The 14,015-nt window shown below is 45.0% G+C and overlaps 1 protein-coding gene across 1 annotated transcript in view; it reads right to left on the reverse strand.

Annotated features, from left to right (window-relative positions):
• Nucleotides 1–13,634, reverse strand: part of LOC138165262 (auxilin-like) — a 137,231-nt gene extending 123,597 nt beyond the window's left edge. Inside the window, exon 1 of the mRNA XM_069093404.1 lies at nucleotides 13,093–13,634. Within this exon, the coding sequence (XP_068949505.1) occupies nucleotides 13,093–13,348 (256 nt within the window). The 5' untranslated portion in view covers nucleotides 13,349–13,634. The remainder of the gene's footprint in view (nucleotides 1–13,092) is intronic.
• Nucleotides 13,635–14,015: the final 381 nt, after the last annotated feature.

Consider the following 14,015-nt stretch of genomic DNA (forward strand, 5'->3'; position numbering starts at 1 on the left):
CAGGGCAAGATCTCAGCCTGGTACTTTGGAATAATCACTCTCACTGGTTCTGGAGTCAAATGAAGGACCGGGGTTCAAATCTAACTTCTGATCTTTCTGACCTTAGATGAGTCACCTAACCTCCATGGACTTCTGTTTCCTTATCTGCAACAGGACAGGGTTAGACTAGATGGCCTCTGGGGTCTCTGCTAGCTCTGGTTCAGTGAGATGAATCCTTTGTCATTTCCTTTTTTGATTGAGCCTATAACACAGTAGACTGATGTCTGGGTTTAAAGTCAGAAAGAACTGGGTTCAAATTCTGCCTAAGAAATTTACTAACAACAATAATAATAGCTTGTATTTTTATAGAACCTACTATGTGCGGGTGCTGTGTGTAGCATGACTACAGGTGCCTATAGTGCCGCCTAGCTGCCCTTTTCCTGGGGTAGAGGCATCAAACAGATAGCAGTAAGAGCCTCACTTTCCAGTGCAGCCAGAAACAGATCACTACGTAATAGGGAAATAGGTTAGCAAAATAGATAAAAAATACAACAGAACAACAGATAATATTATATTTAAAAACCAAGTCAATATGGGGCTTGGACAGATCCTTATATATGGGTTATTGACTCCTTGTTTCTATGTCAGTTGGACATCCCTGATCCACACTAGCATTGATATGTTAAGTGACTTGTCCAGGGTTACATTTAGGGGCAGCTAAGTGGTGCCATAGTACATAGAGCACCAGGCCTGGAGTCAGGAAGACGTGAGTTGAAATCCTGCCTCAGACATTTACTATCTCTGTGACCCTGGGCAAGTCACTTAACTGCCTCAGTTTCCCCATCTGTAAAATGAGCTATAGAAGAAAATGGCAATAATTAATAATAATGTGGGAAGCAAGGAAAGATGTCTATAAAGGATGCAAAGTGAAATTATCAATATAAGGAAAGCCATATAACACAAACACTGCAACAATGTAAATGGTAAGAATGGGAAAAAATGAAAATGGAAGACTATGTAGACTCAGTGCTGAATATGGGAAAGATGAGATTCCCTCCCCTCTTGCAAGAGAAAGGGGACTAGGGGTGTGGAATGTGGTATACACTGTCAGACTCAGTTGGTTTATTGGTCAACTATTTTCCCCCCTTTCTTTTGCAGTCATTGTCATAAGGAATGACCTAGCTGGCTAGGAGCATTTGGAGGCATAGATTTGGACATGAAGATGATGTCAAAACAAAAGGCATCAACAGAATTTCCTAAACCATGAAATTTCACCCTGCATTTGAAAAACTTGAGTTACTTACACCTAGCAGCTTTTACACTTTCTCTACAACGTGTGACGATATAAAATAAATAGCAACATGTCATGAAGATAGGAATTTTGTGGCATTATTAGGTATGTATCTATGAAAACTAATATTTTTAAAGGTCCCTTGTTACATACTTCCCACACACTAGCATCCTTGGGCCTATGGCCAGATGCTATTTCTTTTTTTTTTTTACCCCTAGTCTCAGCTCTACTCTAAAGTAACAAGGAATTTACAACATCCACACCTTTCCAGGCTAATTTTCTATCATTCCCATCCACACACTCACCTTTCCCATCAAACTGGCCCACCAGCTGTGCCCTTTCCCTTTCTTTCTCCTTCACTGTGTGATTATTAGAGAAAGCCATAGGAGAGACAAGGGCCTGCTCTCACTCTCACTCCTAAGTGCTTATCCCCATGTCTGGAGGTCGTCCCTCCCTCACCTCTGACCTCCCTCACCTCCACCCCTTCCAGTCCTTAGCTAATGGGTCACCACCAGCACAAGGTCCTTGGTGTTTTGTTTGCTTCTCATTTCTGCACTTGTCAGACTAGGAACTCCCTGAGGACAAAGGCTATTTCATTTCTGCCTCTGCATCCCCATTGCCCAGCTCAAAGCTCACCCACAGTCAACACTTCGTGATTGCTGAGTTGTTGAATTAATCGACAGTGAGTGCCACTTTCCATCAGTTCCTGGTTGTTTTATGAAGTTGTTCATATTTTCTTGAAATCGGATTCTCTGCATCTTCCCGCTGTTCACATAGACTAGCCCCCAGAAGCCAAAGGGAAGCATCCAGTACACCTCCCTTCCCCATGCCAGCTCTCCACTCGGGTCCTCACTGCTGTCAACCAATCAGAACAAGCCAAAAGCTGATCATTCATTTCACCCACCACCCATGTCCCTACTCCAGGAAGGGAGGCTGGAGCCCAGGGAAAAGAGCTACCCAAGTATGAGCTAGCACACCTGTGACAACCCAGGTCCAAGTAAGTACAAAGGGAAAGGAGAGGAGAGGAAAAGGCCTTCCCCCAGTCCCACCCACAGCTGCAGCACCAGCCTCCTCCTCCTCACCTTCAACTACCTCTACCATCACACCTCTGACTCAAAGTCCCTGGCCAGCCCATTTCGTCTAATGGAAACAGCAGGTGAAATTTTAAGTAGGCCAAATGCAATTACCCAAATTGGAATCTGACACCGAGGCTAACACCTAGACGGCCACAGCAGGCCTCTTTGAAGTCACGTAAGTGGAAATGCACCTCCCAGGGCACCAGGCTGCTCTTCCCTAAAATGCTGCTGACTCACAGACTTCAGAGAAGGATGGGGAGCTGGCACCTGCTGACATTCCTGCCAGCCCCAAGTGGCCCACATCCTGCCACGGGGGTGGAGGGAGCAGCTGCATTCAGGACAATGCTCTGAAAATCACCACCTGATCCAGCTCAACAATCTCAATATCAAAAATTGGAGGGGGGCGTGTAGTTTTCTAGGTTACCCTAATCCAGAGGTTAACTTGTTTTGTGTCTGTCTGATGAAGCCTATGGATCCCTCTCGGAATATTTTAAAATGCATAAAATAAAATACATAGCACCACAAAGGAAATACAGTTATAAAAATATTAAAATAAGGTTAGAGTTTTTGTTGTTTATCCAATTCAGTCATGTCTGACTCTTTGTGACCCAATTTGGGGTTTTCTTGGCAAAGATAGTAGTTTGCCATTTCCTTCTCCAGCTCATTTTACAGATGAGGAAACTGAGTCAAACAGTGACTTGTCCAGGGTTATACAGCTATTAAGCTTCTGAGGCCAAATTTGAATGCAGGTCTCCTGATTCCAGGCCCAGTACTCTATCCACCTGGCTGGCCCAAGTTTAAGATTAGAGCCAGGTTAAGAACTCCTGTTCTAGTCAATTGAATGATTAACCATGTCATGTTATTACAGAATCTCAGAGATGGGCAGGCCCTGGGGCTTTGGTCTAGTCCAGTCCAAGCCTGAATCAGAATCCACAGTCCACCATCCCCTCTCAGAGAGGCCCTTACCTGCAGAAGCAGGCCATTTCACCTGCAGAAACCTTGACTGTTGGGAAGCCCCACTTCTCCATGACAGCCTTAGTACCATTGTTCTGAGCTCTTTCCTCTGGCACTTGAAGAGTTAATGGGATCCCTCTTCTATGAGGCAGTCCAGGAGACAGTTAGCCTGGTTCCTCCAAGCCTTCTCTGCACCAAACATCCCTCCTTCCTTTGCCCGATCTTCTCAGGCCTGGACTTTACATCATCTCTTTGGAACTTCCTCCAGCTCATTATGTTGTTTGGTTTTACCTAAATGTGTGATTTCATTGGGTAGGTAAGTCCCGGTAAGGGGTTCCCTTCAAACCTCCACACTGGCATCTTACGCTGGCAGAGAGTTGCCTAACTTGTCCGGGGCAAGTGTCAGAGACAAACAGGACTCACTCGAATCCAGATCTCCCTGGGTAATATCTGTAAAGTGCTTAGCACCGGACCGACTCATAGTAGCTGCTTAATAAGGCATTGTTCCCTTCCCCCTCTTCTCATTCCTGGTCTGCTCTCTCTATTCACTAGTCTACACTGCCTCTAGCTTCTAAATTGGAGCATCCAGAACTAAATGTAACATTCCACAGGTGATCTGACCGTGAGGGACAACATGAGAACAGCACCACAGCTCATACATCACTGCTCAGGGACAAAAATAAGTAACTCACACTCAGATTGCCTACAGCTTACAAAAGACTGCCGTCACAACCTCCTTTGGATGTGGATCGTGAAAGTATTTTTATCCCTGTTCTATGGAGAGGAAACCAAGGCTCTGAGAGGAGAACCAGGTTTTCATGGTCAAAAGTCAGTAAGTGGCCAGGACTGGATTCAATAGGAATGCAGACACTCTGGGCATGTTCACTCTGGGTACATTTGGAGCTCTTTCCTGGGCAGCCCACAGTCTCATTCCCTCACTCCTTTCCCTCAACCACCAGCTGAAGACACCTGGGCTTACTTCCTTTCACACACTTTTTCCTTCTCCTCCCATCTCCAGGGCTACACTGTTATGTTCCCTAAGTCCCACTAAGTCCCCCACCTGAACTCACAGGTTCCCTGCTCCTACTTGCCCTCCCCTCCTTCTACCCACCCAAATCCATCTCTGCTGTGGAAATCCCAGAGGCACTTACAGCCTCTCCCTTTGTCCTATGAAGCCCTACTTGACTCCCCCAACAAATTCATTCTCCCTTATTTGAACTCATAGCTCTTTATCTCTAGAATGAGAAAGTTGACCTAGGTGACTGAAGATTTCTCTGGTCTCCCCCATGAAAAGTCTAGGATTCTTGATCTAGACCCTTTCTCATGGTCTTGTCATTTTCGAATTTGTTTTGTATTTGTGCACCTCTCTTATCGCTCCTACTAGACTGTAAACCCCTCAAAGGGAAGCCATGTCTTAGCTATTTCTCTCTCCTTCCCAGGGTCTATAACAGAAAACATTGCATGTAGAAATATAATAGGTCCCCAGAAATGGATGCTGATTGCAAGTCTGGTTTCATAATTTCTACCTTTTCTACTGACCCACACCCAAACCCACCCCACTCAGTCCCTACATTTTCCTAGCCAGCTTATCATAAAGGCAATGTCCCATAATGGTTAGGGCTGAGCACAAGATCAGAGTGGTCTGGATTCATATCGTGGTTCAACATTTCCTAGGTATGGGACCACAGACAAAGCACTCTTTCAGCTTCAGATGCCATAGACCTTACCTCCCAAAGTCATTTTTAGGCAAAAGAAGGTAAAGTCCAAACTATTTTATTAACTTTAAAATGCATAAATGGCAGATGGGGGGGGGGGGGGGGGCGGGTAGGTGACTAGCTAGGAGATTTCATTATGCAGGGAAATTCCAGTAAGAAAACTGTCTCCATCTGTGCAGCTTAGTGTCAAAGAGCTTGGTTGTAACGCACTGGAAGGTTAAGTGATTTGCTGATGCTCGCACAGCCGCTATGTGTGAGAGGCCAGTCTGGAACTCAGATCTTTTGGACATAAATGCCAACTGTCTCCACACTGTGCTACCACATAGAAATTTCTGTTGTTATTAATATCTAAATATCTATACTCACAACATAATAATAGCAGTCCAATGGGAAGAGTCCTCCAAAAATCCACCACCCTTTCACTGTCTGTCACACAAAAGAAATGCCTGAAGACAGATTCCTGACGCCACAGGCCACATCCTCTGATTTTAACAGTCACCACCCCAAAGCCCCATGCTGCCTACAGCAGGAGTTATTTTAGGCCTAACCTCATTTCTGCCAAACCCCAGCTCTATGTGAATTTCCATGGTTCTACATGCAACTTCCATGGCAGGGCAGCCAAGAGAGTAACAGCCCTGGAGTCAGGCGGGTCTGGCATTTAAACTCCAATCCTGCATCTGATTCCTGTAGTGACCCCAGCAGACCAGTCACTGCTCCCCTTCTCTGGACCCCAGACGCAGAAGGGAGGGCTAGGACATCTCCAAGCTCTCTTGCTTCAAGCCTCTCATTTCAGGAGAGATATATCACCCAACAATTTTTAAGGAACAAGGCTTTATATCATAAACTTGCTAAGCTTCAGCAAGAAGATGACTTTAAGAATGGAAGCCTCTTAAGAGCTTTAATTTAAAGCTGCAATAGACATTCAACATTATGGAATTGCAGGATATGCCTTGGAAGGGACCTTGGAGGCCTTCTTAGCCCAAACCCCTCACTTTACAGAGGAGGAAACTGAGGCCCAGAAAATGAAGTGACTTGTCCAAAGTCACCTAGGTAGTACATGGCAGAGCGAGGGCTTGAACCCAAGTCCCCTGCCTCCAGATCTTTCTCATTGTACATGGTACCTCAGTGCCTTATTCAACACTTTATATGATTTCTTGCCTTTGACCTGATCCTGGATAATTCTACATTTTCATTATTTTTCCCCAAACTGTTAATCAACTTCATCTGCTACTGTGCAGATGACCGTGGGTTACCACTGTCAAAGTCTTTGAAGTACATTCTCTAAGAAGGATCTATCAAGTTGGGAGGGCTCAGGCACAGCCTTGAGAACAAAGATGCCCACAGACCAATCTAACTAAGTCCCAACACACTTATCACCAAAGAAATGGGCCACCAAATGATGACTTTTGTTTGGCCCCAGACTATCATATATCCCTGTACTCAGGTGAAGGATTCGAATCTACACTGATACAGAAGGTTCACATAGCAATGGAATCATAGATGCTGGAAATGAGCACATCAATTAGGATGGAACTTTGGTACATTTGTACAGGAACTAAAAGGAGTGTTGATGCTGAAATAAATATCTTGCACCTTTGGTCTCATTCTCCCTTCCAGTAGAAGGCTTCCCACTCCCACCCCAAACAAGCAGCAGAAACACCCATGAAGTTTCTGGTGAGGATCTCCCTAATTCTTAAACAGTGTCTTTCCCTTCTCATTTGTTCTAGTATGTATCAGACATATTAGAGACCTACAGTCCTGGCTGCATGAGCACAATAAGGCACTTTACTTCCCCATTATTCTCATATTTAAAACAGGAATAAAAATATCTACAGGAAATGCTTACAGGACTGTCATAGGTCTCAAATGAGAGAATGAATGGAGTGGGTTTTATGGGGCCCCAGGACCCTAGATTTGGAGCAGAAGAGGACCTCAGAGGTCACTTAGTCCTGGAGCTCTGAACTTTTGTCTGTTCCAGACTCCTTTGGCAAGTAGGCGAAGCCCATGGGCCCCTTCTCAGAATCATGGTGTTTGTTTTAAAGGTATAAAATAAAATACATAAGATTATATAGGAAACCAAGCATATTGAAATACAGCTACCAAAAAAGATTTAAAAGACAAGTTCAGGGACCACACATTAAGAAGCCCTAACTTCTAATCTTTTTATTTTTCAAGAGGCAAATGAGGGCCAGAGAGATCATAGAACATAGACTCAGATCTGGAGGAGGCCTTCGAGGCCATGAAGTCTACCCCCTCCATTTTACAGATGAGGAAACTGGGGCCCAAAGAAGCTAAATAACTCACCTATGGTCCTATAGGGACTAAGCCAGGACCTGAACCCAGGCCTTATAAACTCCTGAGCCAGTATACTTTTCACTTTATGAGTCAATAGTCATTTATTAGTGCATTTATTAAGCACCTGCTGTGTATCAGACACCGTGCCAAGCACTAGGAATACAAAGGAAAGAAAAAAACATCCTCTGCTTTCAGGGCGCTCCCGGTCTAAGGGAGCAGAGCACACACCAACACCAAGTAGGAGACAACACGATCCAGGCAATAAGAATTGGAGGTGGCATCAGAGCCAAGGCTGGAAGACTTCAGAGGCCTGGGAAAGGCATCTGGCAGAAGGTGAGCCTTGAGCGGAGACTTGGAGGAAGCCAAGCAATGCAGGGAAAATGCTGAGAGCTGGGAGAGGACTTTGTGAGGACCCCACACTGAGAAAATGCCATTATGTGATTTCAAGCCACTGCACCTGGGACTCTCACTTTCCGCTCTTGGAAAATGGGCATAAAAACACCTACGGAATCTCTAAAGTGAGGACTTCTGGGAAACTCAGAGGAGCTAATGAATAGAAGGGCTGTTGAAATATCAGCTTTTATCCAGCAGCACCAGAGACCCAAGGACTACTCCAGGTCTAAACTCTTCAGTTCAACCCATTTTATTCCCAGAATCTGCTCCCAAGGCATCTGGATCAAAATGCCGTAGTGTTTGCTTAAAAATGTCTGCGTTCACTAGCTACACAACCCTGGGGCAAGTCAGGGAAACGTTCCCAGCCTTAGTTTCATCCTCTGCAAAATGGGAATAACTGTCTTGTCCACTTCACAAGGGCACTATGAGGATCGAATGAGATTCCATATATAAACATACGTATATATGTATTACATGTGTATATATAACATTTGTTATAATAATGTATATATTATATATGTGTATATATAAACATGTACATGTATGTATACACACATATAAAATACATATATTGTGTGTTATATGTAAATATTAATATTTGCGGGTGCTTAGTTGTAATGTGTATATGTGCATATAAGTATATGTATAAGTATATGTGCGTATAAGTACCCACAAATATTAATATTTACCTACAAATAAATATAGTTAGCTTTTATATAATGCTTTGAGCTTTGCAAAGAGTCTTACAAATATCCCATTCCATCCTCATAACAACCATGATAAGTAGGTACTTTGATTATCTCCAATTTACAGATTAGGAAACTGAGACAGAGGTTAAGTGACTTGCCCAGGGTCACACAGCTAGTAAGTATCTGAGGCCTGATTTGAACTCAGGTCTTCCTGACTCCAAGGCAGTCTATCCACTTTATCACTAGCTGCCTAATTTAACATATTTAAATATGTAAATAATTTCTATTATATTAGATATTCAATTTAAATAGACTTATATTTACACTTATAATTTACATATATAAGTGCTTTTAATCCTTAAAGTGCTATATAAAAGCTAGCTATATTATAATAAAAGAAATGAAGAACTGACCTTTATTTCTCCTTAAAATGTTGGAACCTTCTAAACTTTTAGAACAGGAACTCAAGGAAGGTGTCAGGAAGGAGCTGTAGAAACAGTACCCCACTGAGAGCAGGGGGGCCATTTTTTTAGAGCTGGTTACATTGTTAGGTTGCTATGTGACATCACTTAGCAGTCAGAGGATATTAGAACTAGAAGGAAAATTAGCAGTTGGCCTCAGTTTCTTCGTTTGTAAAGTGCAGGGTTTGCTGACCACTAGGCTAATACGGTGTGATGGGGGTTGCTTTCATGTCTGGGTCAGACTTGATGGCTGCTGAGCCAACTCAAGTCTCAAATCCTGTTTTCTGTGACTAAATGATCCCTTGCTCTAAAATCCTGTGATTCAAACCTAGGTCAGGAGAGTAACACAAGAGCCACTGAGATTTATATCATGTTTTCAAATTTTCAAAGACCCTTCTGTCATGTGAATATCACAGCAACTCTCTACCGCAAGTAGAAAGTGCACTGGGCTGAAGAGTCAGGTAAGACCTGGTTACAAGTCCTGCCTTTGAGACCTAACAAAGAGCTGTGGGATCCATCCTTACCCACCTGAGCCTCAGCTTCCTCATCTATAAGATGGGAGCAACGCCACCTACCAATCCGTGATTCACAGGGTTACTGTGAGGATCAAAAGAGCCAGTGTCTGAAAACTTCTTTGCAAACCTTACTTCAGTAAATAAATGTCTTCTACTTATTACCATTGTTGTTATTGTACTATTATTATTGTTACATTCAAAAGGTCATTGCCTCAAGTATTGGATAGAAGGAAAGCCCCCAACATGAGCTCTGTGACAGAGCACGTCACAGCTTCTCAATGGCCCAACCAACTCCCTCAGACTGAGTTAAGGGAGGCCCAGAGAAGTCAGTGACCATCCCATAGCCAAACAGCTGGAAAGTGCCTTCGGAGAGGCTTCACCTCAAGTGATTTGACTTCAGTTCGGAGCACTTTCCGCCAAGCTAAAAGCTCCAAGTTCAAATTTGAACCCCTCTATTTATTATTCCTGTGACTGTGGATGCTCACCATATCTCTGGGCCTCAGTTTCCCAAATCAGTATGAGTGTTGGACTAAATGTGCTCTCAAGTCCCTTATAGCTTCAAACTCACCCAAAGGTCACACCTGGGTTGGGGGGCGGGGTGTTTTTAAGGCAAAGTCGACTATGCTAAAGCCTACCTTGGGGCAGTATTTTTCAAGGATAATTTTTACATTTCATTCTTCCATCTGCTTCTCACTACACTGATTTGGCACCCTCCAATTATCACAAAAAAGTGTTGTTACAAAGTACCTTTTTGCAAAAATTCAAAGTTTCTGACCTGCTTTTCTCCCCAAAGCAATCCCTTAAGTAGGAATTTTAGGAACTGAGGATCTGAACCCAAGGACAGAATTTTCAGGAACTAAAAGCTCATTTTGTTCATTTGGCTCCCAGGCACACCCTACCTAACAAGAGTCAGGGTCTGATTCACATCTCAGGTCACAGACACACACACAAATGGGACTGGAGGGTTGGTTAAAACATCAGATGCCTTCCTGGCAAAACACTGTTTTTAGAATCCACCTTTATCTGGGAATCAAAGGCCTTATTGAGCAAGGCACTAAGAAGAAGCAAAACCTGTCCCTGGCCTCAGGGATCTTATATTCTAATGGAAAGATAATTCAGGGTTGATGGGAGATAACCTCAGAAACTCAGATAACCTTAGGAAAATGGCCCTATACCTGTAGAAAGGCATGATGCTTGCCATCTTATCCTCCACAACTCCCAGAGGTAGGTGCTATTATTAGACTCATTTTACATATGAGGTTACTAGGGGTCAGAGAGGTTAAGCACTTAGCCCAAGGTCACATAGCCACCAAGTTTCTAAAGCAAGAGTCAAAAACAGATGGACCAGATTCTAAGGCCAGTGCTCTATTTAAGACACTTTCCCTTTAACATAGCGCCATTTAGAGAACATCTATTCTATAAATTAATGAAAACAAAGTACGGGAGCAAGATCAGAAAAAATAATAGCCCCTGACATGTTACAATCTGTGTTAGCATTTTAGAGCTCAATTTCCCATGGTGCCTTACAGTTTGAAAAGCCCTCCCCTCCTGATAATCCACTGAGGTGGGCAGGGCAGTCACTGCCAGAGACATTTTATGGATCTAGGCAAGGTAACACCATTTTGTAAGCCTTCTTATTCACAGGATCATCAATTTGGAGCTAGACAAAGTTTTGAACAGATCAATGCTCTCATTTCACAAATGAAGAAACTGAGGCCTAGTGAAGTAATTTGGTTTCAAATCAAGGTCAGGGAGTAGTGAGGAGCCTGAGCTGGAACTTTTCACAGGACAAAGGCAGAAACTCCATCACATTTGCCTTTGGATCCCCAGCTTCCCAACACAATATCTGGCACCAAGTAGTTTTTTTTTTTTAATAAACTGTTGATTGAATGATGACCTGCATGATACTGCAGCGTGTCCTCTCTCCAAAACCAAGAACCAAGCAATGTCAGAAGTACAATGAGAATTGCAGCACCCTTAATTTAAGTGGTTTGCGGTAGGACATGAATGTGTCAAAGCAATGCATTCTTCCCTTCTCTGAACTCATGGAGGATGTGTGATTTATTGATAACAAACACCCTCAAATATTTAGGTAGCTACAGATTGAAAAAACAAGGAGCTACCTACCAATCCCTCGGTTAGAGCTTCTTAACCTAGAATCCATTAACTGTAAAAAAAAAAAAAAAGTATTTGGGTAGCTGTATTTCAACATAATTGCTTTCCTTTGTAATCCCTATTTTTTTTGTTGTTTTATGCATTTAAAAACTTTGCACTGAAAAGGTGTCCATAGACTTCACCAGACTACCAAATGGGGCCCCAACACAAAGAAGGTTAAGAACCTCTGCCCTGGGTTCATCTGAAAGGGGCCAGGTTTCAAGTTTCTTTTATTTCTCTAACAGAACTGCTCCATTCTCATGATCATCACCAAAAATAAAGTGAGGGACTTTCAGCTACTATTAATCCATAGCAATATGAACTATATTCTTACACCATCAATAACTAACCCCCAGCTAGCCAGCACCTCAATGGTGATTTTTGCCTTTTAAAAGTGGTGCTTCAGGAAGGAAGCTGGTTATCTTACCTCTATTCAAGGAAAGCTTCACAGGTAAAATTCAGTTGCAACAAAGCATATTAAAAAAAACAACAACAACAACAAAACAGGACTGGGGGTGGGGTAATGGACTGAGATAATGATTTCCAGGGAGATTATCAACTGGTTAAAACAAATAATTACTTCCACATGCAATATGCCCAAATTTAATTCAGCTCTACTTCCAAACGACCCAAGCAATAATCTATCCAAAGGACTGCTGGGGCTTCCTGTATTAAAGTTCCCAATACTAACATGATCTCAAAGGCCTCCTAAAATGAATCACCCTTGTAAAAACAAACTTCCAACCTCCGTGGCTTGCAAAGTTAAACAACTACCCCCTGGCCAAAGAGCCTCACCATTCATCACCGGTAGATTAAACTTACGTTTAGCTAAAGACACAGCTTTAGTTAGAAAGATACAGCTTCCTACCAGCGGTTTTCAAGATGCTTAATTGCAAAGCTGTATATGAAATCCCCAGGCCTTTCTATCTCGCCTGCATTTAAATGTCTAAAAAAAAAAAGTATGCAAGGTATTACAAGGCCAAACATAAGAATGGTGAAGTAAATGTTTTGCAAACACTAAAAAGCTCTTTATAATGATGCATCCATCTCTGAGGTGTTCAATAAAGATTATGACAGAGCGGGCAGGAGAGTTAATATGGCACATTACTCTACGTGATTGCAAAGAAAAATGTGAGCTTTGATAACAGCTGAAAGACTACAAAACAAGCAAGGTACTCACTCTTTCCCCTCTTCTCATCTACTGGCCAGACAGAGTTAAGGCAGCGGCTGCTCCCCGCCCTTCTGCCGGCCCGCCCTCCCCTTCCCCCTCCCAGCTGGTGTATTCACCAGCCCCGAGATTAAGAGGCGCAATTTCCAGGCTGCAGGGCCCCTGGCCACATCTAACGTTTCCTCGCTCCCTGAACCGGGGAAATTGGAGACGGGGGTGACCTGGCATTAGATCTCCCCGGGTCGCATCCCAGTGACTGAGCGGGCCAGAGCTGGGGCAGAGACAAGCGCCGGGCTGGGCCTCCCAGGTGGGTCGGTAAGGCGATGCCCCGCCGGGCCGCACGTTCCATCCTCCCCCCAACTCAACTCCTCTCCCCGCCCCACTACCCCGCGGGCCCAGCACCTGAGCTGTCCATGGTGCTGACGCCTGTCAGTGGGCGCCGCGCGGGACTTTTAGCTGCTGCCGCTGCTGCTACCGCCGCAACCGGGGTCACTCCAAGCCTGACGCCGCCGCCGCTGCTGCCGCTGCCGCCGCCGCCGCCGCCGCCGCCGCTGCTCCCGCCGCTGCCAGCTCCCGAGTCACCGCTGCTGTCCACCAGCTGCAAAGATTCGTACCCATCATTGTTGGTCTTTTTCCGGTAGCTTCCGAGAAGGCTCATGGGCAAGGCGAGTGGGGAGCGGATAAATAAATAGTCGAAGAAAGGAGAGGTAGGGGGAAGATGAAGGAAAAGGAGGGGGAATTTGAGGGAGGGAAGAAAATCACAGGTGCATGACCTTCCTGGGGGAGGGGGAAGAGGTTGGGGGAGCAAAGAAGGAGGAATGAGAGGAGGATGAGGCCCCCAGCACCCTCGGGCGTGTTCAGGGGCGTGCGGCTCCTCCCCACGCCCAAGGAGACGGTTTGCACTAGGGCTACGCCAAGCCTCCGCCCTGGGCTGAGCGCGGATCCCCGGGCAATGGAACAGCCCGAGCTGGAGCGCACGGGACGCCTGGTGGGCGGGCCAGGGAAAGAGGGAGGGAGGACAGAAGGGAGGGAACGAGAGCTCGTGTTGGCTGCTGTGGCCGCTGCCGCTGCTGCTGGAACCACCGCCCGCCTACGGAGCCCGGGCTCCAGCTGAGCAGCCCGGCCCTCAGAGGCTATTGGACCCGGGCCAGCTGCCCCCAGCTCCGGAGTGCCCGGAAGCAATCCCGTAGGTGTCAGCGGCTAGGCTCCTGAAGCCTCTTCAGGACCTGCACCGCTCACGAAGGAGGCCACGGGGAAGGACGGCTCTGGGAGGGGGGATGTGAGTGGGAGGAGAGGAGGAAGGCCAAGGGGGCGGGATGGAAGGA

This window comes from Petaurus breviceps, unplaced genomic scaffold (genome assembly GCF_028583685.1).
Source record: "Petaurus breviceps papuanus isolate PSGF00001 unplaced genomic scaffold, PetGlider_PUasm1.0 208, whole genome shotgun sequence".
In the NCBI taxonomy this organism is placed as follows: domain Eukaryota; kingdom Metazoa; phylum Chordata; class Mammalia; order Diprotodontia; family Petauridae; genus Petaurus; species Petaurus breviceps.